Here is a 27,151-nt window from a genome sequence, read left to right as displayed (position 1 = left end):
TATTGAATGAATAAGGATGGGCTGGTACTTTCTAATTTAGCCAACTAAACTGTATTTTTTTTATTATTAAATCAAAAAGACTGTGGCTGTAAAATAATGACAATGTCATCAACATTAAGAAGGACCATCACTCTATCGTTAAATTAATAAATTCCTGAAAATGTTAACAAATACATTTCACTCCACAAATAGAGATTCATATCCTGAAATCTAGTCCTAACTAGTTCCTCCAAGACTGGAAACACTCCAGAAATACAAACTAAACTGTTCTATAATTTACTTGCTCTGATTCAACTCCATGATTGTAACAAGCAGTAGTTGTATGGAATTATGGTTGAAGCAAACTTTAGCTATGAGGCCTGTATATTATGTCTACTAATTGCATATTTTCTTATGGGTGGCGTGCATGATATATGGGATGAAAAACCCAAATTTATGGGTGTTCCAAATGAAACAGATCAAGGTTGTGAAACTTGATGCTCTGCAACACAGAAAAACTAATATCCATTATTGGATATTAGTTTTTCTCTGCAGTATTTTATCACTTGAATTTTTGAGAGACCAGGATGTAGTGGATATGGTGCAGAATAGAATAGGAAACTAAGATTATATCTGGATTATGGAATTTTGACTGTAAGAACAGGCTCAGTGAATTTATGGGAATTTTTTTCACTTGGCTATGCTACTAATTATATATTTGGCTTTATCCTTTATCCAAGTGTAAGCAAACAAAGTTTGTGCCTGAAGTACTTTCAGGACTGGGGCAACTCGTGGTAAAGGTGGTATAAGTTCTCATCACTTGCCTTAGTATCCCATAATGCAAGCACATCTCCTTGCAGACATGTATAATGCTATGCATTAATGCATAGCATTATACATGTCCCTTCCCTTAATGGATAAAGGATAGAACCAAATATATAATTAGGCTCAGTAAATATGGGCTGAAATTATAATACTTAATGGATAAGAGGGGAAATAAAGATATGATTGAAATATACTTAGAAGTTGGCAAGAATTTCATATAAAATAAACCAGAGAAGGTTTTTGATGTCATAAAAGTGGGGACAGACAAGTTATTCATCATAGATAAGCAAGAAAATAATATGTTTTTATTTATGGAGAATAAGTCGATTAGCTTCCCCCCCCCCCAAAAAAAAAAAACAATCTCTCACAACTCACTCCAATCACTTTCTTCTAGACATTCTGTGCTATTGCTTTGTAGGAAATCACTACCTTTGAGCCAGTGCTCATAGAGATTGCCTTTTCTATAAGATTGTTTTCATGAGTGCTCCTCCGTCAAACTGACTACCATTATTCCTCCCTTTTCATCTAAGTGAGTAAAAATATAAGCAACTGCTGGTCACCACTCATACACAGTTTAGTTCTTTGAACTTGTCAAACTAAACTTTATATGTATAAATAGTAAATGAAGTCATGGAGGTCTGATTACATAATAAATACTGAAAGTGAAATAAAATAAACAAACAAGAAAAAAGAATAAAATGTATGTTTTAAAAGGTTTAGTAAAGTCAGGAGCACCTTAGAGTTAAGTGATTATATTAATAATTAATGTATAGAGAATAATACATTCTCAAAAAATTCTGAGGATTTTGGAAAATGAAATCATTATTATTATTATTCAGGCCTCCAGAGTCAAAAGACTCATCGTGGGAGGTCCTTCCTAAGAAACACAAAGTCTATCAAGACTCATCGAGGGGAGGCCCCCCCCCCTAAGAAACACAAAGTCTATCATACCACTCCTTAAACTCATTGACCGTTCTCGCTCTCACCACTCCATCAGGCAATGCATTCCATGGTTCAACCACCCTCCATGCAAAGAAACCACTCCTCACCCTCTTGCTCACAGTTTCCTTTTGTAACTTCCGAAGTTACGAAAGGTCACCTTCTTGTCATCACTCCTTCCCGCTGTTCAACCAAGCGAAAGAACTCCCCAGTGTCAACCCTGTAAACACCTCTCAACAGTTTAAAAGTCTCAATCATATCACCTCTCCTTCTTCCATCCACCAAACTCTGCAGTCAAATTCCCTCAGCCAATCCTCATAACTAACATTGTACAATCCTGGAACCATCTTTGTTATCCACCTTTGTACCTTTTCCATAGTTAATTTATCCCCTTCGAACCAAATCTGAGAACAATAGTCTAAGTGTGGTCTGATCAGAGACTTATACAACGGAATGATAACCCTTTTTATCTCTGCAGGTCAGTGTCCTTCTCATTATTGCAGCAATCCTCTGTGTTACCTTCACCACTTTTGCAATATGCCCCCTAAATTTCAGGTTTCTATCAATCATCAACCCCAGATCTCTTGTCTCCCCTACTTCCTCCAGTATAATTCCTCCCATAGAGTATGCAGCGTCCCATCGATGTTTTCCAAACCTCAAGACCTTACATTTTGCTGCATTAAACTGAATCCTCATTAATTTTCCCATGTATCTAGCTTATTCAAATCCTCTTGCAGGGCTGCCACATCTGCACTATTACTAATAATCCTTCCCAGCTTTGCATCATTCTCAAACAACTGAATATACCCTTCCAATCCACTGACAATGACATTGATATAAAGGTTAAACAGTATAGGTCCCAGTACTGAGCTCTATGGGACCCTACTTGTAACCCTCTGCCTCCTTGAAACTGCCCCACCATACACAACTCTCTGATACCTATCGGGCAGCCAATCCTAAAATCCAGTTGACCAATCTGACATCCAGACCCATGTGGTGCAATTTAAATATCACCTTATCATGTGGCACCCTGTCAAATGCCTTCGCTAAGTCTAAGAAAATGGCAGTATATGCCTTTCCCTCATTTAATGTTCTTGTAACTTTATTATAAAAGGCTAGCATATTACTAAAACAAGAGCACCCATTCACAAATCCATGTTGAGTTGACTCTCACAGATAACATTATCCTCATCTGCCCAATGCTGTATACAGTCCCTCACTACTTTCTCCAAGATCCTAACACCTACTGATGACACACAAATTGGCCTATAATTAGACACTTCCAGTCTGCTACCACCCTTATGCAACGGCACTATCTTACCTTCCTTCCATTCCATGGGCACCTTTCCCGCAGCCAGACTTTCATTGAAAAGCCAGGTCAAAGGCACTGTCAGTTCCCTAGCACATTCTCTCAAAACTCGTGGTGAAACATCCAGTCCCACAGCTTTCCAGAGTACTCAGTATTTGAAACACGCTCTCCTCCTGTACCTCTAAACCTCAAACCTGCCCTATCATTCTAGTATTAAAACTGACTCCTCCAGGATGAAATACTCCAATAAAGTGTTCATTGAACAATTTCACTATGTACTCTGCATCAGTCACTCTATTCCCATTTTTATCCCACAATATCATTCTTCCACAGTCATTTCTCCTCCTACTGGCCACATAGCTAAAACATTCCCTAGGATTTTCTTTGGATTACGGCCAATCTCCTCTCATATTCCAGTTTTGCCTTCCATACCATACTAGTCACTCTTCTGGCCTGTGTCTTATATTCTTCATGCATCTTCTCTTGCCCTGTCTAATTATATATCTTCCATAGCCTCTTTTTCGCATTCAATTCCTGTTTAATATTGTTTGTCATCCACTTTACTCCAAATTGTGTTCTCTTATTCACTCGTGGTATACAACTTACCATTGCTGCTGACAACTATTCTTTCACCATTTCCCAAGCACTAATGATATACTGCCTTTCCAATTCCTCCCTCCATGAAACTTCCCCGAGTTGACGTCTTAGACTATAATAATCACCTGCCTTATAATTCCACATCAATTTCCCGTCTCTTTGATACTCTGCATGTCTATTCATTTTCCAAGTCAAAACCATATGGTCACTCTCTCCGACTGGTAGGAGACATGTCATCTCAGTTATTATCAACTCTTCTGATGTTATAACTCTTGAAATCCAAAACTCTTGAACATCTTGTTCCCTCTATTACATGCTGCCTAAGACATTTGTCCCTCAATAATTCTAGAAATTCCATTCCCTTATTGCTACCTGCATCTTCCTCCCCAATTTATACTACTGTAGTTAAAATCTCCCATAACAATCATTCTTCTTGCACTTGCCAAACTCAACTGTCTAAACATCTCCTAGTCCCCACCCTCTGTGCTCCTGTGTCTGTAGCAACACCCAACTAAATATCCCCTATCTTGCCTACCTCTAACCATATGCTTTCAAAATCATTAGTGTCACAGCTTTCCAAAGCATCCACTCTTAGAGGACATAAGTCGTCACTTATCATAAGCAGTACTCCACCACGCTTTCCCTTCCTATCCTGCTGAAAAATGCTGTACCCAGCAACTTCTATTCCCATTATTATATCCTCTTCTGTTGACCACATCTCAATGATCCCAATGATTTTTGGCCAGGCTGATGCTATCTGCACCACCAATTTTGGGGTTTACTCTACGTAATTATATATATTATCTGCCAAATTGGTTGACAGCTTGTTGAGGATAGCATACTTCCTCTCTAACCAATAATAGGCTGTGGATTCAAATCCCACTGGAACTATGGATATTTGGGAATGCCTAACCAATATTTATCATTCCTACTTTTGAATTCATTCACTATACTGCACTTACCACCATGTCTGAAAAATTTAGCTTTTGCATTTTTGCTAACCACACCACACTGTTATTTGACTTCCAGGAATGATCTTTTGTTTTCTCCCACATTGCCAAATCCCTTTACTAACTGATATGTCTCTATCATATTCTTTCTTTCTTTCTTATCTATTGAACTTTGCAACCTGCATTCCCTTAATTCAATCCTAGTCCTGCTGTTATCTTCATTATCTGTCTTTGAATTTACTCTTAGATCTGGGTATCTAAATGTTGTTATATAAAGAGGGATAATAATTCCTTTGTAGCAAGGTTTTTACCGAGTTAGAAAGTATATTATACTTGACAAGTATAATTCTTTCAATTATATTGTTGTTTTCATCCATATTTTTTCCTAAAATAAGTAAACAAATGTTTATCTTGAAATATCTTCACAACTAAACTATACTTATATACATCAAATTTCTCTTAGTATCATATATTGCACATTATTCCCTTAACAGGGCATACAGACCGATTATAGTGAGAGTTACTCTTCTTGATTGGTTTCAACTATTACTGAAAGTATCACCATGCTCAGAAACCTACCATCAGATTTCAACAATTATTACAGTTCAGTAGATCTCTGTTAGTGTTCTAAGAACCTCATGAATGATCTCAAGAGATTTCTCTGTACTCTTCCTGGGTTATTCTGGGATACTGGATCTCTTTGGTTCTACTGCCAGACAGTTCTGTGTTGAACTATGGTTGACAGGAACCTATACCTCCTCCCCCTTCCTGCGTCCATGATAAGCACTCTCTAGATAACCTTTACCTTTATTACAATCTCATTAGTAGGAAATAGACTTGCAAAGGTACTGAGAGCTGTCTTGATGATAGAAGTCATATTTCTCATATGGTTTATTACCATATTATTACCATACTCTGGATGTGAGATAGTTGAGTATTTTCAGTGAACTCTAAATATATCATAACTAAAAAATTATATTCTTGTTTTTGACCATGTGAAGTTATCAGTTCTCCATATACAAGTAGGTTCATTATGAAGATATTTCACACACAAACATTTGTTATCTTATGCTAGGGCAAGGATGGGGAACCTGGGGCCCTTTAAGGTGTTCAGTACTGCCTTTTTAACGTGTTTTTGTCAATTATGTATGTTTATCTTCATCGCTTACAAAGTATACCTTCTATAATTGCAAATGACTTTATGTGTGAATTATGCAGGACGAGTGGTGTGGAATTTGTGGATGTGTGGAGTGAGTTCGATGGGCAAAAGGATTTATATAAGATGGATGGTTTACATTTTAATGGATTTGGTGTACGGAGACTTGAAAAGGTGCTGTCGAATGTAGTGGAAGTGGATGTGCAGAATCAGGGAAACTAGAGTTATTAAAGGGGGGGAAGTAGATATGCAGACTTTAGGGAGACAGTTGAGTGTATGAATGTGTGTAATATGCCCAAGCGAGTACAAAAGACTACGAATCAGAATGGGATAGTTAGTATAAGGCATCAAAATAGGGATGGGACAAATGGGCTTCTGCAATTCATGTATACTAATGCCAGAAGTATTAGGAACAAGAAGGAAGAATTTTTGGCCTTGGTTGGCACTTCCAGGCCACAGGTTATTGGCATTAGTGAAACATGGCTGACAGAAGATGATATAGCTAGTGGGATTGAATGTGAGGGGTATGGTGTGTTCAGGAGTGACAGGGAGAATAAAATGGGGGGGGAGGAGTGTTATTGATGATAGCTGATGAGCTACAGCCAAGGAGAATAGAAATAGAACTGCAGGATAGAGAAAAGAGCACATTCGAGGCTATTTGGTGTGAGATTGAAACTAGCAGAACAAAATATACAGTTGGATGCTGCTATAGACCAGGTGATGGAATGGATGGTGGAGATAGTATGCATAAGCAAATAGAAGAAATGAGTGGAAGAAGGGTAATTATTATTGGTGATTTCAACTATGGTAACATTGATTGGAAGGAGGAGAGAACACATGGGAGGAAGGAATTGGATTTTATGCGATTATTAAGGGATAACTATCTGCGACAGCATGTAATGGAAAATACTAGGGGTCAGAGAGTGCTTGACCTAGTAATAGCTTCTGAGAATTTGGCTGTAACGAATATGACCACGTTGCTACCAATTCGTGAGAGTGATCATAGCGATCTTGACTTGGGAGGTTGCTAAAGGTGTGCAATTTGCAATTAAGACAGGGTACATGTGGAATTATTGGGCTAGTAAGTATGACAAGCTTAGGAGTTTGATTGGTTCAGTGCCGTGGCATGTAAAACTGCAAGGGCTAGATGTTGATGGTGCATGGGAGGCAGAAGTTAGGAAGTGTTTGCATGAGGCAGTGGCTGACTGTATACCTAGAGTCCGAATAATAAATCAAGTAGGGGTTAAATGGATGAATAACACCATTAAGCTTGAGCTGCAAAAAAAAGAAACAACTATGGAGGGAATTTAAGGAGAAAGGTGACCGGCAGACACATGAACGGTATAAAGCGCAGGCCAGCAGGGTAACGAGCATGGTAAGAAAAGCAAAAACAAATTATGAAAGAACATTAGCCATGCAGGCTAAAGAGAATCCCAAACAGTTTTTTCGATATGTTGCAAGTAAAAGAAAAAATGTATATGGCAGGATGATTTTCCCTATGGAGGGAATTTAAGGAGAAAGGGACCGGCAGACACATGAACGGTATAAAGCGCAGGCCAGAAGGGTAACGAGCATGGTAAGAAAAGCAAAAACAAATTATGAAAGAACATTAGCCATGCAGGCTAAAGAGAATCCCAAACAGTTTTTTCGATATGTTGCAAGTAAAAGAAAAAATGTATATGGCAGGATGATTTTCCCTATGGAGGGAATTTAAGGAGAAAGGTGACCGGCAGACACATGAACGGTATAAAGCGCAGGCCAGAAGGGTAACGAGCATGGTAAGAAAAGCAAAAACAAATTATGAAAGAACATTAGCCATGCAGGCTAAAGAGAATCCCAAACAGTTTTTTCGATATGTTGCAAGTAAAAGAAAAAATGTATATGGCAGGATGATTTTAAAGAATGCCGATGGTAGGGAGGTAACCGAATCAGTTGATATAGTTGAATTACTGAGCGAGCACTTTGCAAGAATATATCATCCAGATGGTCACATTGCAGGAATGAATGAAGCAATAGATTATACGGGAATTGTGGTGAATGAAGTGGAGGTGAGTAGTCTATTACAAAACCTCAATATCAATACATCTGTGGAATTAGATGGTATACCAGCTCGTGTCATACATGAAGCGGCTAAAGAATTGTCAGTGCCCTTGACTATTTTGTTTAATTTGAGTCTCGGGTCTGGGTTAGTCCTGAGGGGGTGGAAAGAGAGGAAAATAGTTCCTCTGCATAAAGGAGGTTCCAAAACTACTGTTGCAAATTACCGACTAATTAGCATATCAGGAATCGTTGTCAAGGTCTTAGTGATATTAGTCAAGAGAAAAATACAGGATTGGATAGATGAAAATGGGATACTGTATGGGGGATAACATGGTTTTGTGAAGGGTAGATCATGCCTCGTTAACTTGCTCACGTTTTATAACACAGTGACGGATGAACTGGATAAGGGTAATGGGTTTTCACTGTAAATTCTACTGGACCTTGCCAAGGCCTTTGACAGGATACCACATAGAACTCTAATCAGTAAACTGGAGCAGATGAGAATGAATATGGGATTAGTGAGATGGATAGGAGGGTGGTTGATGGAGAGATACCAGAGAGTGGTTTATTCAGGAGTTGAGTCCAAAAGATGGCTTGTGACTAGTGGTGTGCCGCAGAGTTCTGTTTTTGAACCACTACTTTTCAATTTGTTCATTAACGAGATAGGAAAGGATCTGAGAGGAAGTGTTAAATTGTTTGATGATGATGCAAAGTTGGGTAGAGCAATGGTGAGTGCACAGGATGTCAAAATTTTGCAAGATGATTTGGATAGTTTGGAGGACTGGGCTAAGGAAAATGGATGTCGATTTAATGTGACAAAGTGTAAGGTTATGCATTTTGGGGTGAAAAGATTAGTAGTAGTATATCACATTGGTGGAATACTCCTGGAGATTGATGAGGCCAGGGATTTGGGAGTGTTGGTGGATAGGGAGTTGAAGTTTAGGGGGCATATCGCAAAAGTGGCTAAATCAGCTCATCAAATCACTTGGTTGCCAAAAAATACTTTAACAAGCAGAGACAAACAAGTTATTGTTCCTCTGTATCGAGCCTTGATAAGACACCATCTACACTACTGTGCTCAGATATGAGCACCAGGGTTTCTTCTTGATGGGGAGGAGGTGGAGAGGATCCAGAGACGAGTAACCACAATGATAAGCAGGTCTATGGAATGAACCTTAGAAGAACAGGTTGAAGATTTGTGGATTGCAGAAATTAGTTGATAGGCAGAAAAAGGGGGATATGATTGAGACATTCAAATTGCTGAAGGGTTTCTATAGGATTAATTCAGAGGATATTTTTGAGATCAGGACTGGTGGTGGGAGAACTAGGGGACACCTATGGAAGCTGGGGAAGAGTGTGGTTAGCAAGGTTGTTAGAGCTGGGTTCTTTACTTTTAGAGTGGTAAATGAGTGGAATAAGCTGCCAGAGTCTGTTGTGAGTGCTGTGACTGTGAATGAGTTCAAGGCGAGGTATGATAGATACTGTGTGAATGTTGTTCTTGACATGATGTTAGGGCCTCCCTCGATGAGTCTGTCTACTCTTTGGAGTTGCCCGAAATAATAATAATAATGGCAGTATTTTAATTAATTGTATTTTAAAAGAATGTTATTTTTAAAGCACAGTGTTAAAGAATCAACTGCTATTATTGCTCTATCCAATCTTCTTTGGTTGGCCTTTCATCCTTATCCATTGTTCAATGGTTAGTGCACTATTATATTATATTAATTTGTCACTAGAGGCCACTACGAGCAGTTGGTGCAATGTCAGCTTGATTCTAAAAAATGGTTTGGTTTTGTACATGTGTTGCTATATTATGGTGCTGTTTCATGTGCTATTGTTTTGTAACAAGTTGCACAAGTAGAAGTTTTTGTTTAATTCGTTTATTGATTTTTTTAAAAATTTTATTTGATATGCCAGCCTGGTTGTCCGAGTGGTTAGCATATCTGCTCTCCAGCCAAAAGGCTGCTAGTTTGAATCCTGCTGTGGGCATGGATGTTGGTGATTGTCTATGAAAATACTACCAATAGTGGTGGTTGGCAGTTGATGGCATTGGTGTAGATGATGAAGGTAGTTGCTGTTGGTGGAGAGTTGTAGAGCAGATACCCTCCCTCGATAAGTCTTTGGACTACCTGGAGGTGTTATGTAATAATAATAATAATCTCAAATGTGAAGAAAAGAACAATTAAGCAGGAGAATAGAGTATTTAATGAAGAACAGAGCTGTAGTACTACATGCTTGAAGCAAAAGATAAAATGGCATGCTTACTTTGTGATACTGCGATTTCAATAATGAAACGTTCATCAGTATTATGGTACATTGGGACCACAAATATGCAAAATTGGAAAGAAAACCAAGAAAATCTATAGTTATAAATATGACTTCAAAAAACCAACAACAACAACAATTATTTCAAGTGATGACAGGACAAAGTAATAAAATGCCAAAACAATTTATTAAGTAGCATATATATGTGGGAGAAAAGGTAAGCTATATAGTGATGCAGAAAGCATAAAAGTGCATTGTCAAAGTTGTAGCATGTCTGGATTCAGATGAAATTAATAAATACAAACAACTTCCTCTTTCATGAAGAACTATAACAGAATGACAACATCAATTAGTTGTCAGTGTTACTGAACAGCTTCAGAAAATATGCCAAATGAAGATACTTATTTTTCAATTGCCATAGATGAATCCACAGGTATTACTGACTCAACACAAGTTTTATTTTATATTTTAGTTATAACTGCAAATTTTCAATATTATGAGAGCTAATAACTTTGGCTACTCTCATGGAGAGAACATGTGGAATTAATGTGCTTAATAATACCTGCCGTAGCGCAATTGGAAGAACAGCGGAACATCGCACCTTTCGATTGGAAAAGACCCGGGGTTCAATTCTCATTGTGATGAGGGGAATCCTTATATGGGCTTTTTCAGTAGAAGGTGAGTTAGCCGATCTCATACGGTGGTAGCATGGTTTTTTTCCTTCCTGGAAACTTGGGATTTTCATCCCACAGACAAATCAGCCTTCAGAACACATGCAATTTACAGACAAAAAATACTGTTGTTGGTGATTATGGGTGATAGATGACATTGATTGTAGTAGTGTTGTAGTTGGAGAATTAAGTATTAGTGGAGAGGATGATATGTATTTAGCAAAGTAGAGTAGTGTGCCCTCCCACGATGAGTCCTTGGACTCCCTGGAGGTGTCACATAATGCCCTAACATCATGTGAAGAACAACTATTTGACATTCACACAGTATCTATCATACTTCGCCTTGAACTCATTCACAGTCATGGCACCCACAACAGACTCTGGTAGGTTATTCCACTCATTCACCACTCTCCAAGTGAAAAACCTAGCTCTAATACCCTTGCTAACCACACTCTTGCCCAGCTTCCATGTATGGCCCCTAGTCCTCCCACCACCAGTCCTATTCTCAAAAATATCTTCTGAATTAATCTTATAGAAACCCTTCAGTAATTTGAATGTCTCAATCATATCATCCCTTTTCTGCCCATCAACCAATATCTACAACCCACAAATCTTCAACCTGTTCTCATAAGGTTCATTCCATAGACCTGCTATCATCTTGGTCACTCGTCTCTGGATCCTCTCCACCTCCTCCCCATCAAGAAGAAACCCTGGTGCCCATATCTGGTCAGAGTAGTCTAGATGGGGTTTTATCAAGGCTCGATACATATTGATGATATTGCTATTCCGTGGTTGTGCACTGCACACCTAGCAAATCCTGAATATATGTCCCTGTTACACACAATAGGTCTGCTTAAGCCAAAATGTAAAACTTTCTTGAAAATAGCGAGATGGAATAGTGAAGTGCATTCTGCTATGTACATAATATTGTTCTATTCAAGTCTTCCTGAAAAGAAGCTTTATCAGAATCATTCTGTATTGTCCTTCCCATAATATGATTGCATCATAAGCAAATAATTGTACTCACCCCCCCCACACACACACACACTCATTAAACTGTGTAGTGTCAAGATTTCTTGGGGCTTTAGATCAGAGTCCAAGAAACTTTGTCTGTCCTTTGCCCAACACCTACTGTTCATGTTAATTTTCTTTGATTGTTTTGATGCTTTTCAGGCAGCTATGATCTTATCAGTTATGAACAGTTATGCATATGTGAATCTATAATTATTATCTTTACAGGTGGATCACATTCAAGATGTAGTGGAGTGAAATGCCCACCTCTTCCATCTGAGCATTGTACCAAAGTATTCCCACCTGGAGGTTGTTGTCCCATATGTGGTGAGTGTTTCAGTTATAATTTTGAATTTGGCACATACAGAGTGTTTGTTTTATTGAGTGCATATTAGTAAACATTACAATCCAAGAAAATTTTTCTTTCAACAACAAATTATTCAATGGTAATGTCTGAAAATTATCTGCCTAGTCAAGAGGCTACATTATGGAGGAAGAATAAGGTAATCTGTTGTTGCATCTACTCTTTGAGTAGAAAGAGCAGATTTGGAGGGGTCACTTGCTTGGTAAAGAGAGTAACAGTGCAGTATGGGCAGCAGCTAGTAAATGAGGTCAAAAATAAATAAATAAGAATAATCCCAGGGATTTTAGTAGTAGATATGCAGCCTGTGGAAGAAAGAATGATTAGAGAATGATGATATTGGATGATGAAAATGCTATCATTTTATCTTTCAGAGGATATAGTTGAGATATTACATGAGTAATTCATAGAAGTATTTCATCGTCATAAATGTAACATCATGCAGAGTTGGAGAGCAGTGAGAAAGGAATAGAAAGCATCTGGGAAATTGAGTAAACTTGATATTAATAAGGTGGTAGGACTTGTGATATATCACCTCATGTTTTGATGGAATGTTCCGTTCACAACTGCTTTGACATTGTTGTTTAAAATTAGTTATTATATATTGGGCCAAGTCCCAAAAGAATGGAAAGAGAGCAAAATGGTTCCACTTCATAAAGGATGTGATAAAACTGAGACTTCAAATTATAGGCCAATCTGTGTATCTGGAGTTATGGTTAGGTTAGATCTTGCTAAAAGAAGATCATGTTTAGCAATCTGCTTACATATTACAAGGTGATAAATGCATGGACAAGGGAAATGAATACATAGTAGTATATTTAGATTTGATTTCAAAGGCTTTTAAAAGTTGCCAAATGACAAGTTGATAATAAATTGGAACATATGGGGTTAGGTTTGAGATTACTGATACCTATCAGATATCCAATTAAGTTATGTATTGAGGAGCAATATCCTAGATGTGTGTGTGTGTGCATGCCCCAGGAATCTGTTTTGGGAGCTATTGCTCTTTAACTTGTATGCTAATGATATTAGGAGAAGTTTGAATGGAGACATTTTTGCAAATGATTCAAGGCCAGAAGAATTATGAGTAGAGCAGATGTGGCTTTATGAAAGGAATTGAATAGACTGTGTAAGTGGGCAAGTGAGTGAAGAATTACCAGTTCAGTATCCTCCTGAACATAACAGCTGTTCTTTGCATTGTCTTGACTACCTCAGAAAAGTATACTTCTGAAATTTAATTTCCTATCCACTTTCTTACCTGAATCTCTTGCTGCTTCAGTATCATGGGATAATGCACCAGAGATCACACCACTAATGATCTCTTCTTCTGGGATGTTGATACTCATAAGAAAGCCCATCTCCTTTCTCACACACACTAATTTGTTTCCTAATCTCATCTATCCTAGTTTAATTAGGAACTTTTCATTTCGTAATTTATCAAAGGCCTTTTCAGACTCTAATTACATCACTGTATATGTGTCTTTCTTGTCTAATGCATTTGCCACCTTTTTGTAATACTTAGTAAATTGCTAAATCATGATCTTCTTTTAACAAACTTGAGCTGATCATCACAGAGATTGCTACCCAGTTCTGAATCTTAGCCCTCAGCAGCCTCTGCATCATCTAAATTGCAACTCCAGAGACAAACAAATTAGGCAAAACAAAATTATATCCACAGTTATAAGCCAAAAGTATAGTGTTGTCACTATACAAAACTGCTATTATGAATGCATATTTTTATTATCTACAATCATTTGCATGTTGATGAGCCTCCGTAGCTCAGCCGGTATAAATGAAACCCTTTGGTTGGAAAGACCTGGGTTTGATTCCTGTCCATATTTCTCCATATGAGACCAGTTAACTCACCTTTATCTAAAGGTAAATTAGCTGGTCTCATATGGAGGTAGGGGTTTTTTTCACCTGGAAACTCGAGTTTTTTGTCCCCAGCACAGGCACACCGGCCCCATGAACACACATGGATTACGATCAAGAATACTTAAGACCCAGCCATAGGCTGGTTCATCAGCTATGCTGGTCCCAAGCCAGATAAAATAAGGGGAGGATTGAGATGGTGCCATACCTCCGCATTAAAGAGGCTCACGGCCATTGTATCATAAAACTTCTTTGAAGAAGTTTTATGAACCCCCTATTTGAAGAATTTATTGATTCCATATAGCTCTACTAATAACAACATGCAAATTTTATTTATTTCGTATGATGATACAATGGCCGTGAGCCTCTTTAATGCGGAGGTATGGCACCATCTCAATCCTCCCATTATTTTATCTGGCTTGGGACCAGCATAGCTGATGAACCAGGCCTATGGCTGGGTCTTAAATATTCCTGATTGTAATGTTTTGTTTTGTGCAGCAGGACCTCTATGCCATACTGCACCTTCAACACACAGCTCCTTGAAAATGAATTTTTCACCCACCTACCCCTCTCTAAATATCATGCCTCTCCTCACTAAACTCCTATATGACTTCCAGGGATGGTCTCCACATTCTTCCTCTCCTTTCACCAATCTAAATCCCTCTGTATTAATCTGACAAAATCCACTTACTCACTAAATGTGGAGAAAGGGAATTTTTCAGTTCCCCTCTGATACACCAAGCTCTGCAGTTCACATTTATTCAACCTTTCCCTATAACCTCGTAGACAAGCTTATACATTGGTTATGCATTACTAAATCACTTAAGAAATTGACAATGTATATAAGAATATAAATTAAATTACACTAAAGTGTAATTTAATTTATATTCTTATATACATTGTCAATTCCTTAAGTGATTTAGTAATTCCCTATAACCATCATTCCAAATTCCTGATACAGACTTAGCTATGCATCTATACAACCTCTCCAGATTGTCCTTTATCACCACATTGGAAACTATACAACCATGTTTACACACAGTTGTCCATGTGTAGTCTGATCAAGATCTTGACAGTGGCACAACCACCATCTTATTTTCAGTGTTCTCCTTATCATTGCAGCAAAACACTCTGTATTCTTCAAGCTCTTAAATGTGCCCTTTAAACATCAGCTCCCTGTCAACCATCACTACCTCATCCTTAATATCATCTACCACCCAGACAAAAAAATTACACAATATTGTACAATAGCCTTATAATTCAAAGTCCATAAAACTTACCAAGATTATAATGATAACTCTTGCTTACCTGACCATACTAAAAACATTAAATCTTCATATCAGCATACTATGACTCTCAAATTTGCATCAACAATACAACAAAATTAAAAACTTATTCACTAAAATGTAGGGAAAAGGAATTTGTCAGTTCTCCTCTGCTGTACATACACCAAGCTCTGCAATTCACGTCTCCAATCAGACTACATGAAATATCATTAACAGTAAGTTGAACAGCTGTGGGTACAATAACAGAATCCTGTTGTGTGACACTAGTTACCTTCCTTTTCTGGGATGTTGCTTTCCTTTTGCCTCCCAGTACACAAGTTATTGATATCTTTCCGACAACCAAAATCTCCTATTGACTTGTTTAATCTCTTATCCATCTATGTGACGGTCTGTTATATATCCCTTGAAAAAGTCCAAAAAATTACTATATATGAGTCTCCTCCCTTAATTCAGCATATTACTCATTCTTCATGCAATGCAAGTAGAAAGCAAGACCTATCCATTACTTTCACTCTATCCTTTACATTCATGCTTACTGTCATACAGAATCTATACCTATCAACCTAATCCTATATTCTTTTCCTGACCCATATTATTATTATTATTAACACCAGACACCCATGGGGTCAAAAGACTCATCAGAGGCAAACACTGTTACACACAAAATCATCAAATCATGCTTTAAATTCATTCAATATATCTGCATTCACCACAATGTCAGACAATGCATTCCACTCACCAACCACTCTCCATGCAAAGAACCTGCTCCTTATGCCTCCGCATAAGAAGCATATGCTCATATTTCCAGTACCTTCATCACAACAGATATGTAGATTAGTCTGTAATTGTAAATATATGCCTTAGTAACATTCTTCTGTGATGGCACTATTTGCGTTCCTTTTGTTCCAGGATTCTCACTGTTGCAAGAAGACTGTCATTAAACTAGATTGCCATCTTGGCTGGAAATCTAGTTAATGGCATATCTTCTCTCTCCTACCAATAAGCAGTCGGTTGAATCCCATTGTCATGGATGTTTGTGAGTGTCTCAAATAGATTATTTTCATCGGTGCCAGACCTTAAGTGACTTGACAAAGTTCCACATTCAGTTACTAGACTCCTACAGAGAACGTAATGAATTTTCAGATTGTTTAATGCATAGCCCACCAATGGTGTTAAGGTACCATAGGTTTACATCCTTCCATGAGTGGGATTCACATAAAAAGAAGTCAAGGTCACAGTCATTTCCTTAGCACATGCCTTAAAAGTGTCATCTAACTCCCACAGCTTCATTAGCATACAAACTTATATGCTTTGCACACCTTTAGCTTCATTCACTTCTAGTTTCTCTAGTATTTTGTCAATGTATTTCATTCCTCACTGGTATGAAATATATTGACAAGAAATAATGCCCCAGAAATAATTTCATTGCACCTTCTGTATGACACTTTCCTGCCATCACTCACCGTGCCCTTCTAGCTGAGAAGATTCAGTGTTCTTGGCAAATAAAGTGATTAAAATCACCTTATTGAGCTCTCTTCTGAATCTGCCATGAAACTCCCACAGTGTTCACTTTGGGACAGTTGCAAGCAGTGGCAGTATATGTTACCATTTATCGAAATTGTCACACTGTAAAAGGCACTTAGCTGTGAAATTTCCAAGAGCACTAAAAGTCTAGCTATACTGCTAATATTATCATATATTTCCTTCATGAGTCCATGGCCTCAAAGTTAATTATTAATGTTCTACTAGACATTTAAAAATTGTTAAAAGGCCACACTAAATTCAAAAAATCATGCTTGCTATATTTGCAGATGTAGTTTAGGCAGAAGTAAATTATAACAGACAAATTATATTCTTGTTTTAATCATTTACTCAATTGTACGCAAACAAAATTTACACAAGAAGTATCTTCATGACTAGGCTGCTTGTATATAAAAGCTGTTGACCTCACATCAGTTGCCTTAGTATTATTATTATTATTATTATTATTATTCAGGCCTCCATGGAGTCAAAAGACTCATCATGGGAGGTCCTTTCTAAGAAACACAAGTCTATCAAGACTCATCGAGGGAGGTCCCACCTAGAAATGTCTGTCATACCAGATATTAAATGCATTGACCGTTCTCACTCTCACCATTCCATCAAGCAATGCATTCCATGGTTCCACCACCCTCCATGCAAAGAAACCACTCCTCACCCTCTTTTTCACAGTTTCCTTTCGTAACTTCCTTTGTCATGACTCCTTCCTGCTGTTCAACTAAGCGCAAGAACTCCCCGGTGTCAACCCTGTAGCCATCTCTCAACAGTTTAAAAGTCTCAATCATATCACCCCTCCTTCTTCTATCCACCAAACTCTGCAGTCCACACTCCCTCAGCCGATCCTCATAACTAACATTGTACAGTCCTGACACCATCTTTGTTATCTGCCTTTTTACTCTTTCCACAGCTAATTTATCCCCTTCAAATCCTGGGGACCAGATCTGAGAACAATATTCTAAGTGTGGTCTGATCAGAGTCTTATACAACAGAATGATAACCATTTTATCTCTGCAGGTCAGTGTCCTTCTCATTATTGCAGCAATCCTCTGCGTTACCTTCACTACCTTTGCAATATGTTCCCTAAATTTCAGGTTTCTATCAATCATCAAACCCAGATCTCATGTCTCTTCTACTTCCTCCAGTTTAACTCCTCCCATAGAGTATGCAGCGTCCCATCGATGTCCCAAACCTCAAGACCTTACACTTTGCTGCATTAAACCGAGACCCCCATTCATTTTCCCATTTATCTAGTTTATTCAAATCCTCTTGCAGGGCTACCACATCTGCACTATTACTAATAACTCTTCCCAGCTTCACATCATCTGCAAACAACCAAATACCCCCTTGCAATCCACGGCCAATGTCATTGATATAAAGGTTAAACAATATAGGTCCCGGTACTGAGCCCAGTGGAACCCCACTTGTAACTTTCTGCCTCTTTGATATTGCTTCACCATACACAACTTTCTGATACCTATCAGACAGCCAATCCTGAATCCAGTTGACCAATCTGACATCCAGACCCATGTGCTGCAACTTGAATATCAGATTATCATGTGGCATCCTGTCAAATGCCTTTGCTAAGTCTAGGAAAATTGCAGTATATGCCTTTCCCTCATCTAATGCTCTTGTAACTTTATCATAAAAGGCTAGCATATTGCTAAAACAAGAGCACCGCTTCACACATCCATGTTGACTATCACAGATAACATTACCTCATCTGCCCAATGCTGTATACGGTCCCTCACTACTTTCTCCAAGATCTTAACAACTACTGATGACAAGCAAACTGGCCTATAATTAGACACTTCCAGTCTGCTACTGCCCTTATGCAATAACACTATCTTACCTTCCTTCCATTCCATGGGCACCTTTCCTGCAGCCAGACTTTCATTGAAAAGTATTGAATAAAGAAGTATGCTTAAGCAAAGACTGAAACAAGAATAGTTTTTTTTTTTTTTTTTTACTATTATAATTTACCTTGTAACCACATGGAAAACTTTTCCAACTATAGAAGAGAAAGATAGAAGTTCAAAAATTTATAATAATAATAATAATGATAACTCACATTTGTTATAAAAATTAGTAATTTTTCCTGTCCCTTGAAATAAATATAAAATTGTGTTCATGTAAAAACTAATTTTTATACACACGTGTCCTGAAGTCTGTATTTCTTGATATTTCTTGTTGTAATCGCTTCATTAGCTCCTGGGATCATAGCAGGCAAATCCTACAGGATTTAAATGACAGAGAGAAAGTGCCTTTATGCCATCATTTTGGCAATATTTTTTAAACTATATTGAAATTCGGCTACTAATTCATAACAGGTTAGTATATAATAATACACACAAAAACAAAAAAATAATAAAATTTTTAAAAATGTTAGACTTTCCCTATCCCTTTGGAAATTTAACCCCATTGATAGCTATGCACTGTAGACTTTATTAAAAAAAAAATGAAAGGAGCAAAATAATATAATAAATGTCAGTGTTCTTATATTCCAGTTAAGACTCTGACAGTCATCTTTATGTGTAAAAACGTCTGTAAATAAAATCAAAATAAATAAAAATCTACTTGGTTGCAAGATCTCTCTGTTCAGTTTGCCAATTTTAGAATGGAAAACTATAGATTTCTTTGTGTATATATATATTCTAGATGATATTTGAACTAAGGTCTTCCCATTTGAAAGGCACTGTCATTATCACTGAGGAGACTTACCATTTGCCAAACATCTTAGTCTGTATCGATGATTCCTTTTGTTTGGAAAGACTTTGGGTCAGATCTTGTATAGGAAACGAAGCATAGCCAAGTGAAAAAACTTCATCAACTATCTCTAATTCAGAGAATTTTAATAATAAGGTGTTGACACATTTTGGCAACTGGTATATGGTGATATGACTTCTGCATTACTTCCACCTTAGTATCACCACCTCTGGGTCTGGCTTCCACTGACGAGACCTCAATAAAGGGTGAAACCTGTCTGGGTAGTGACCCTTCTGTTGTGTCCCAATTTACGATTTCTACAAATTTCTACAATCTTACAAATTCCTTTTATCTATATTCTTCTAACTTCTATGCCCTAGATTTTACCAAAACTTATACCAATATCTAAGTTATTGCTCCCCGTAGTACCCCTAATATTTGTATTTTTACTGCGCCTTTTGGGATATTTAGTTTAGGATATTACATACATAAACAAGGAGAAAGAACTCAAATATATCTTAAAGTGTAACTATTGCAGTCGTGACACTTAACTCGATTCTCAACTTAAATTTTCCACGTGACTAAGTACAATATTTTCAAGTGGTTATCAACTGCACCATTTATGTTGTCATAAATAGGGAGAAAGTCAATCTCGAATATATCTCTTAGTATTTAAATATTATTGCAGTCGTGACTCTTAATCTCTTTCCTCAACATTAAATTTCCCGCGTGATTAGGTACGATGATTTTAAGCGGTGCATTGGATTAGCAACATCAGACAACTCTTTTATCATTGAACAAAAGGTTTATTAAGTTTCTAAACATGGTACAATTCAAATACTAAACTAAAATACTTATAGACTAACATTAAATCATTACAAGCAATATGGCTATTTGTGATTATGCCGCCATACACATAAATTCACCTGATGTGAACAAATTAGATCATTTCACACTATCTGATTATTCATACTGAAGTAGATTAACAAATCATTCACTGCTAACACATACTTGTGACATTTCAATTATTTTATACATTACATTAGGCATTCAATTCTTAGGATACGTAATTACTTAATTCACACTATTCGATTATACCGTTATTTGCACTAACACACAATTATGTCATTTAAATATCTTGTGCAATATAATAGACATGCAAAATTACCTTAGGACTCTTAATCATTCACAAATCTTTAACACTAGTCAATCTACACATAACACATTCTATCATATACTAAAGTCCTAGTATAACTTCAACAGTTCTGTATTGGAATCACGATACTTTTCACAGACAAATTTCTAGCTAACATAGGTTATGATTTACAGTACCTTTCTTGAGCTTTTCGTATGGGCCTTTATTCTTTTCCAAACGAACCTCTGGTATAACTTCTCGTGACTCTGGAATACTTTAACACACATATATTTGCTCTACTATTAGCAACGAGGACATCGATCTCTTTACAGCTTTCTGCTTTGTGTAGTTATCAGTAGCGTCGAAACGAAGAAGATCCCTCCTCTTCTAGGACTCTATGGCAATTTTTTCTTTGCTTCCTACTCGGGAAAACGGGAATCGAAATCCCGCTCACTTTCGTTTCTGTGTTGTGACGAGGAGATATCACCCCTGTCGCCACTCAGGAAAACCCCGTGAACTCCACCGGAACCAAAACCAAATTCCAAGGCCAAAGGCGACTATCCAAAAAAAGAGTCCTTCGTGGGGGTTACCAACCCTTTTACAGCTGCTCCCCTAACAGCACCTTATCTTACTTCCTTTCTCCTCCTTCTACTTGTTTTTTAGGGTGGCATTTTCTCGCCAAACGTCATTTGATCGGCAAGCCCATTCTCAATGTTTCAATCTGGGGATCAGCCCTAAGCGATAGCTTTTCTTTTCTTGTGCTAGCCTGACTTAACCCCCTTTCAAACTTTTTCTATGAATTCTACTTAATAACTTAATCTCTCACATAACGTATTTTATGACTCGCCCCTTTTTACTTATTTACTTAACTCTCTCATTTTTAATCGTATTACAATATTAATCTATACTTTCCTTTGTTAGCTACTTATTTAGTTAGAATTCCTTATTTTAAGTCATATTACAATAGTAATACAGTCCTTCCTTTATCAGCTACTTTAACAACAACCCTTACGTTTTATACATATTACTGGATGCAAGAAATTTTCCATTAAATAATTCATTTTTCATGCAGGGGTTTTAATTTATGATATTTATTCTTCATGTTACACCATGATAGCTGAGAATACTATATTCCTAAGATATCAGGTGTAACACTTCCCTTAATGCATAGCATTATACATGTCCACAAGGAGATGTGCTTTGCATTATGGGATACTAAGGCAAGTGATCAGAACTTATACCACCTTTACCACAAGTTGCCCCAGTCCTGAAAATACTTCAGGCACAAACTTTGTTTGCTTACACTTGGATAAAGGATTAAACCAAATATATAATTGGTAACATAGCCAAGTGAAACCATCAGCTTTTTTAGATATTTTAATTCTTTCACAACCAGATGGTAGTTTACAATTTTCTGTTTTTAAAAAAAGAAACTCGTACTGATCATTATATCCATGATAATTCTGAATCATCATCCTAGTCAAAAGATTGGGACTATTAAAACCCTGTTACATTGTGCTTATAATTGTTCCAATGCAGCCCTTTTACAACAACAATCGAATTATTTTATTATTATTATTTTGGTAAACTGCATGAAGTCAATAGACTCATTTGGGCAAGCCTTCTTAATCACCAACATGTCTGTCATAATGAGCTTTGAAGTTATTTACACGCTCTACATTCACGATGCATTCCAACAGTGCATTCCACTCACCATCAACTTTCTATGTAAAAAATCTACTCCTCACACCCTTCTTCTCTACATCTTTATACAACTTCCAGGAATGGCCTCTTGTTCTTCCAATCTTAACGTCCACTCTTTTTATAATTTCTTCTGTATTAATCTGATAGAATGACTTAACTAACTTGAAGATCTCTATCATATCTACTCTTTTCCTCCTCTCCACCAAACTGTGTAATCCAAACTCCCCTCAAATGCTCTTCATAACCAATATTCAATAGTCTTCATAACCAATACTCAAAAGTCTTGGTATCACTTTGCTGATTCGTCTTTGCATCCTTTCTCGTGTTTTTACATCACAATGAAAAATCTGAGCACAGTAGTCCATGTGTGGACTATTGTGCTCAGATCGGATCAGTGCCTTAAATAGAGGCACCACCTCCTTATTTCTACACGTCAGTATACTTTTTATCATATAGCAGCAATACGGTGTGGTCTTTGCAACACTCACAATGTGCCATTGGAACCTTAGTCCAATGACAATCTATTCCAATCATGCATCACTCTCCGAGAGAAAAATCTACCCCCCCCCTCTTCTTGAGAGCATCCATTCTCAACTTTCAAGGATACCTTGCATGCTTTCCCCCACCCTCAAATCTGCTTTTATGAAAAATGGCTTTAATGAATCTTTTATTAAGAAAGCTTTTAACCGCTTTAGACAACCAGTCTCAAGATCTCCTGAAGATATCACTCAGATGCCACTCCCTTATATTAAAGAGATTTCTGAGCATATAGCTAAAGTTCTAAAAGTTCTTAATATTCTAGTATCCTTTTGTCCTGTTAGGAAGATTTCTACCTTCCTTTCTTCATCTAAAGACATATTTTCTCCACTCAACCTTCCAGGTGTCTACCAGATCCTATGCTCTTCTAGTTTTTATTATTTTGGACAGTCTGGCAGATCTGCAGCCATCTGTAATGAAAAACATAAATCTTACATCCAGTACAGTGAACTGGAACAGTCTGGCCTAGCAGAACATGCTATCTGGATAAACATAGTTTTTTTGGAAGAAAACAGCTTTCACATAGAAGTAGGTTCCTTATATATTGAGAGTTGTGAGACCTTTCTACGCTGACTGAACTTAAATGGATATGGCCTTCGGTTGTCCCCCTTTATGGGAAATATTATTACATCATTTTTATGCAAATTCCTGATTATGTAATTTTTTTAATAATTGGAAATTTTATTCTCCTATTTCGAATTACAATTAATTGTAATTTTATAGTGTGTTCAATTATCAATGTACTGAGGATACCTATGATACATAGGCGTATCACAAGTATCCTCAGGCGTATTTCACATAAATTTAAGTTTCTGTCTTTAATTTTTCAAAGTAGACTGGTGTCCAAAAACTATGGTCGAACTACATTTTTACTTATACATGAAAAATTTTCATGACTACAGCCAAATGTGGACATAAATTTATTCCCAGCATACTAATAAATCATATTACATAAAAATGTGTCATAAATTTCGTACAAATTGCAATAATACACGTTTTTTGGTAAAAGTTATAAATTTCTTAAGGATGTAGTTAAGGAATTAACGTACAGTGCTTACAGAAAAGTATGTGGAGAGACATTTCAGTATAGAATGTGTTCACTCCAAACTGCGATGCAGCCCTCATAACGTCGTACCATGCTGGTCCACTCCTTCTTCAGAACAAGAATAAGGCCTTGTTTGTTTTCTGGAGGGAAATTTCAAGTAGTAGCAATGCACCTCCCTATTGCATTCCAAATGCGTTCTATGGGGTTAAGATCGGGGGGGGGGGGCGTGCTGGTCATTCGATTCGATTAATATCCATGGTATTCAGAAGTATCTCTACTGTTAGGGGTATGATGTAGTGTGGCATTGTCATCCATAAAAATGAATTCTTCGCCTATAGCACCACGGAACAATCGAACATGACGTTGAAGAACGTTGTTGCAATATCCTTCACCAGTCATAGTTCTGTTTTTCCAGCACCTGGAGCTCGGTGCGTCCATTAAGCATGATGCCTCCTTACACCATAACCCAAGCACCACCGTACCTCTCCCTTTCCAGAACATTCTCGCGGTGGTAAGCAGTACCATTATCACACCAGATCAAGTTTCGTCTAGAATTGGAGGAAAGACTAAAACGACTGTCATATGTAAATAATACATTAGCCCATTGGTGTCTTGTCCAATTTTTATGGATACAGCACCACTGGTTAAGTGCTCTACAATGTCGCATTCGGCTTGCCACAGTTTGTTTCGATATCCGCATACCTGTGCTTGAATTGAGCCGACTTGCAAGCTAATCTGCTGTGGTGCGTCGATTACGTTTTGGTGTTAAAACTAAAAATCTGTCTTCATGTTCCATGGTCGAGCGAGGGCGACCTATTAGCAAATGTCTGGAACGCATTCTATTGGTTTGAAACGCTATGTGAGATTCGAAACTCTCTGGTAATGTCAGTAATTCTGCAATCTTCTTTAAGCTTTCCAATAATTCTTCCCCTCGTGAAATCATCTAAATCAGGGGTCGCAAACTGGCGGCCCGTGGGCTGGATACGGCCCACGAAGGCTTTGTATCTGGTCCACGACCTTAATGATTTCTTTTCTAAAAATCAATGTTTCTAACATCCTGCGGAGATTAAAACAGAAAAAATATGACAGCTTTAAACAAAAGTAAGACTTATTACTACAATTCTTTGTACCGTGTTTCAACAGAGAATATTTTTGAATGTTATCACAACAAGTGATCCTGCTGTTAAATATAGTTACGTCATAAGTGAAAAAATTGCTCGGGCTTCGAAATCTTTTAATGGTGGAGAATTTATTAAAAATTGTATTTTAAATGCAGTCGAAGCACATGTCCAAAAAAAAAAAAAAAAAGCAAGCATTTCAAAATACAAGCCTATTAGGAAATACAGTTGCAGAGCGTGTTGAAGATATAGCAGAGAACTTCCAAGATATATTGCGTGAAAAAATTGAGTTTTGTAGCGTTTTCCATTGCAGTTGACGAATATTTTTAAATTTTAAAAATAAAAATGGTTATAAATGTAAAATTTAAATGGTGGCTTAACTGTTTACGTAAGTCGTAAAGGCCCGGCAACAAAAGGGCCTTTGTTAGAGCCTTTCTTTTTTTAGTTTTTGGTTCACAGAATAATATTGAATACGGCCCACGTCTGATATACATCTAATTGGCTGGCTCGTTGCTGAGTTTGAGACCCCTGATCTAGAGGATGTCTTTGAGACATTACAAGACATCTAAATTTGCAACTTTGCTCCTTCACGAAAACAGCTTAGCGCAGCCTTTTGCCTTTTATCCTTGTTGCGTGCTACCGTTTACACGCAATTCAGAAATTTCAATGTGTATCCTCTTTCTACTCGAAATCTTCAGTTATACAAATTGCCACAAGCTGCGTCTGAATTTGCGGTTGTAATCTTCAGAAATAATATTCGTCCTTAGGTTTTGGACACCAGCATATGTCAACTTACATATCTATATTAAATTAAAGCAATCCTTTCTTTCCCACCTAAATTTCTATCTTCCTTCCTTTTCTATTCCCTATTCCTATTCATACATTTCTACTTTCTTCCAGCCTAGTAAAAAATATATTCTGCAACAACAAAATATGAACATATTTTAAAATTAAATTGAATGCTGATCTAAAGTTCCTATTTATTTTACCCGAGTATGCTATTTATTCCAACTGTGCTAACTTTCTAAATTCAAACTGAGATTTGAAAAAGAAATATATATCATTCTTTTTAATTAGGAGCTGGAATGAGACTCTTGTATAATCAGAAACTTGCAGATCGAGCGGTTGAAGCAGTTCTAAAAGTAGAACCGGTTGTTATACAGACTGTTGCTGAAAAATTGAGAAACCGTGTGAAAATTTCAGAATGTGATTTATTTGCTTATTTAAGCTTAGAGTCAGATATTGTGGTATTAGTTACTACTATTACAGATAATCCGACACTTCTACAAATAGAAGCATGCATACGGGAAGCAGAGAAACTAGAAGCACTCATACAGCAACGCAGTCCAACTCTTTTGACAGAACTTCCTCTTTCCTTCATTACCACTGCTACTTCTATTGATCCATTAACAGAAAATAATGCTACAAATAGAAACATATCAAGTGTAACATTACTTTATTCTGTAATACTAAGTTTTGTTCTTTTCTTAAGAATGTCATCTTAAGTCTTAGCATTGTTATTATTATTATTGTTGATGTACATAAATGCATTTGATATGATGTAAATAATAAAATCAAATGAGAGTAAGACAATATTATCTATGATGTTTTTAGTTATAATTTGTTTCCAACTTTTTTCATGACTTAAAATTTAAAATGTACTATAGGTTTTCAAATAACATTTCATGGGTAGGAGCAATATGAAAAAAATCACTGCCGATATGTCCAATGTCCATTAGTGTCCTGGTGCAGTTCTCACTATTTTCTGAGTCCATTGCCAGATTGCTCTTGTAAATTCTCTCCACATCACTCCTTTACATCACTACCAAGAATCTTCTAGGTCATCCCGTTGTATTCCGTGCCTACCAAGCATCAAGGTTTTGATTTTCAGGTATCCATCTCTTGCAGATATATCCAAAGGGGGTGGAGTTTTTCTTCTAATTATTTCCAATTTGTAGAACTTTTCTTTTGCACATTCTTTCAAATGCCAGTATGTAGTCACATTTCAGATTGACCATTATCAGTCTTAATTCTATAGAGAGTGCTCATGAATATGTATATTTCCAGTACTCCCCACTTTGTGTCAAGGCTCATTGTTTTATTTTATAT

The 27,151-nt window shown here is 37.1% G+C and overlaps 1 protein-coding gene across 2 annotated transcripts in view; it reads left to right on the top strand.

Annotated features, from left to right (window-relative positions):
* Nucleotides 1-26,635, top strand: part of LOC150099965 (reversion-inducing cysteine-rich protein with Kazal motifs-like) — a 364,445-nt gene extending 337,810 nt beyond the window's left edge. For both annotated transcript variants that reach the window (XM_090402524.1, XM_090402523.1), the window contains exons 21-22: nucleotides 11,971-12,069; nucleotides 26,120-26,635. In XM_090402524.1, the coding sequence (XP_090258650.1) occupies nucleotides 11,971-12,069; nucleotides 26,120-26,547 (527 nt within the window). In that variant the 3' untranslated portion in view covers nucleotides 26,548-26,635. The remainder of the gene's footprint in view (nucleotides 1-11,970; nucleotides 12,070-26,119) is intronic.
* The last annotated feature ends 516 nt before the right edge of the window (nucleotides 26,636-27,151 follow it).

This window comes from Typopeltis vanoorti, chromosome 13 (assembly GCF_054136105.1).
Source record: "Typopeltis vanoorti isolate ZY-2024b chromosome 13, IOZ_Tvanoo_1.0, whole genome shotgun sequence".
In the NCBI taxonomy this organism is placed as follows: Eukaryota; Metazoa; Arthropoda; class Arachnida; order Uropygi; family Thelyphonidae; genus Typopeltis; species Typopeltis vanoorti.
The sequence above is the reverse complement of the archived record's forward strand: the minus strand, read 5'-3'. Positions and strand labels throughout refer to the sequence as shown.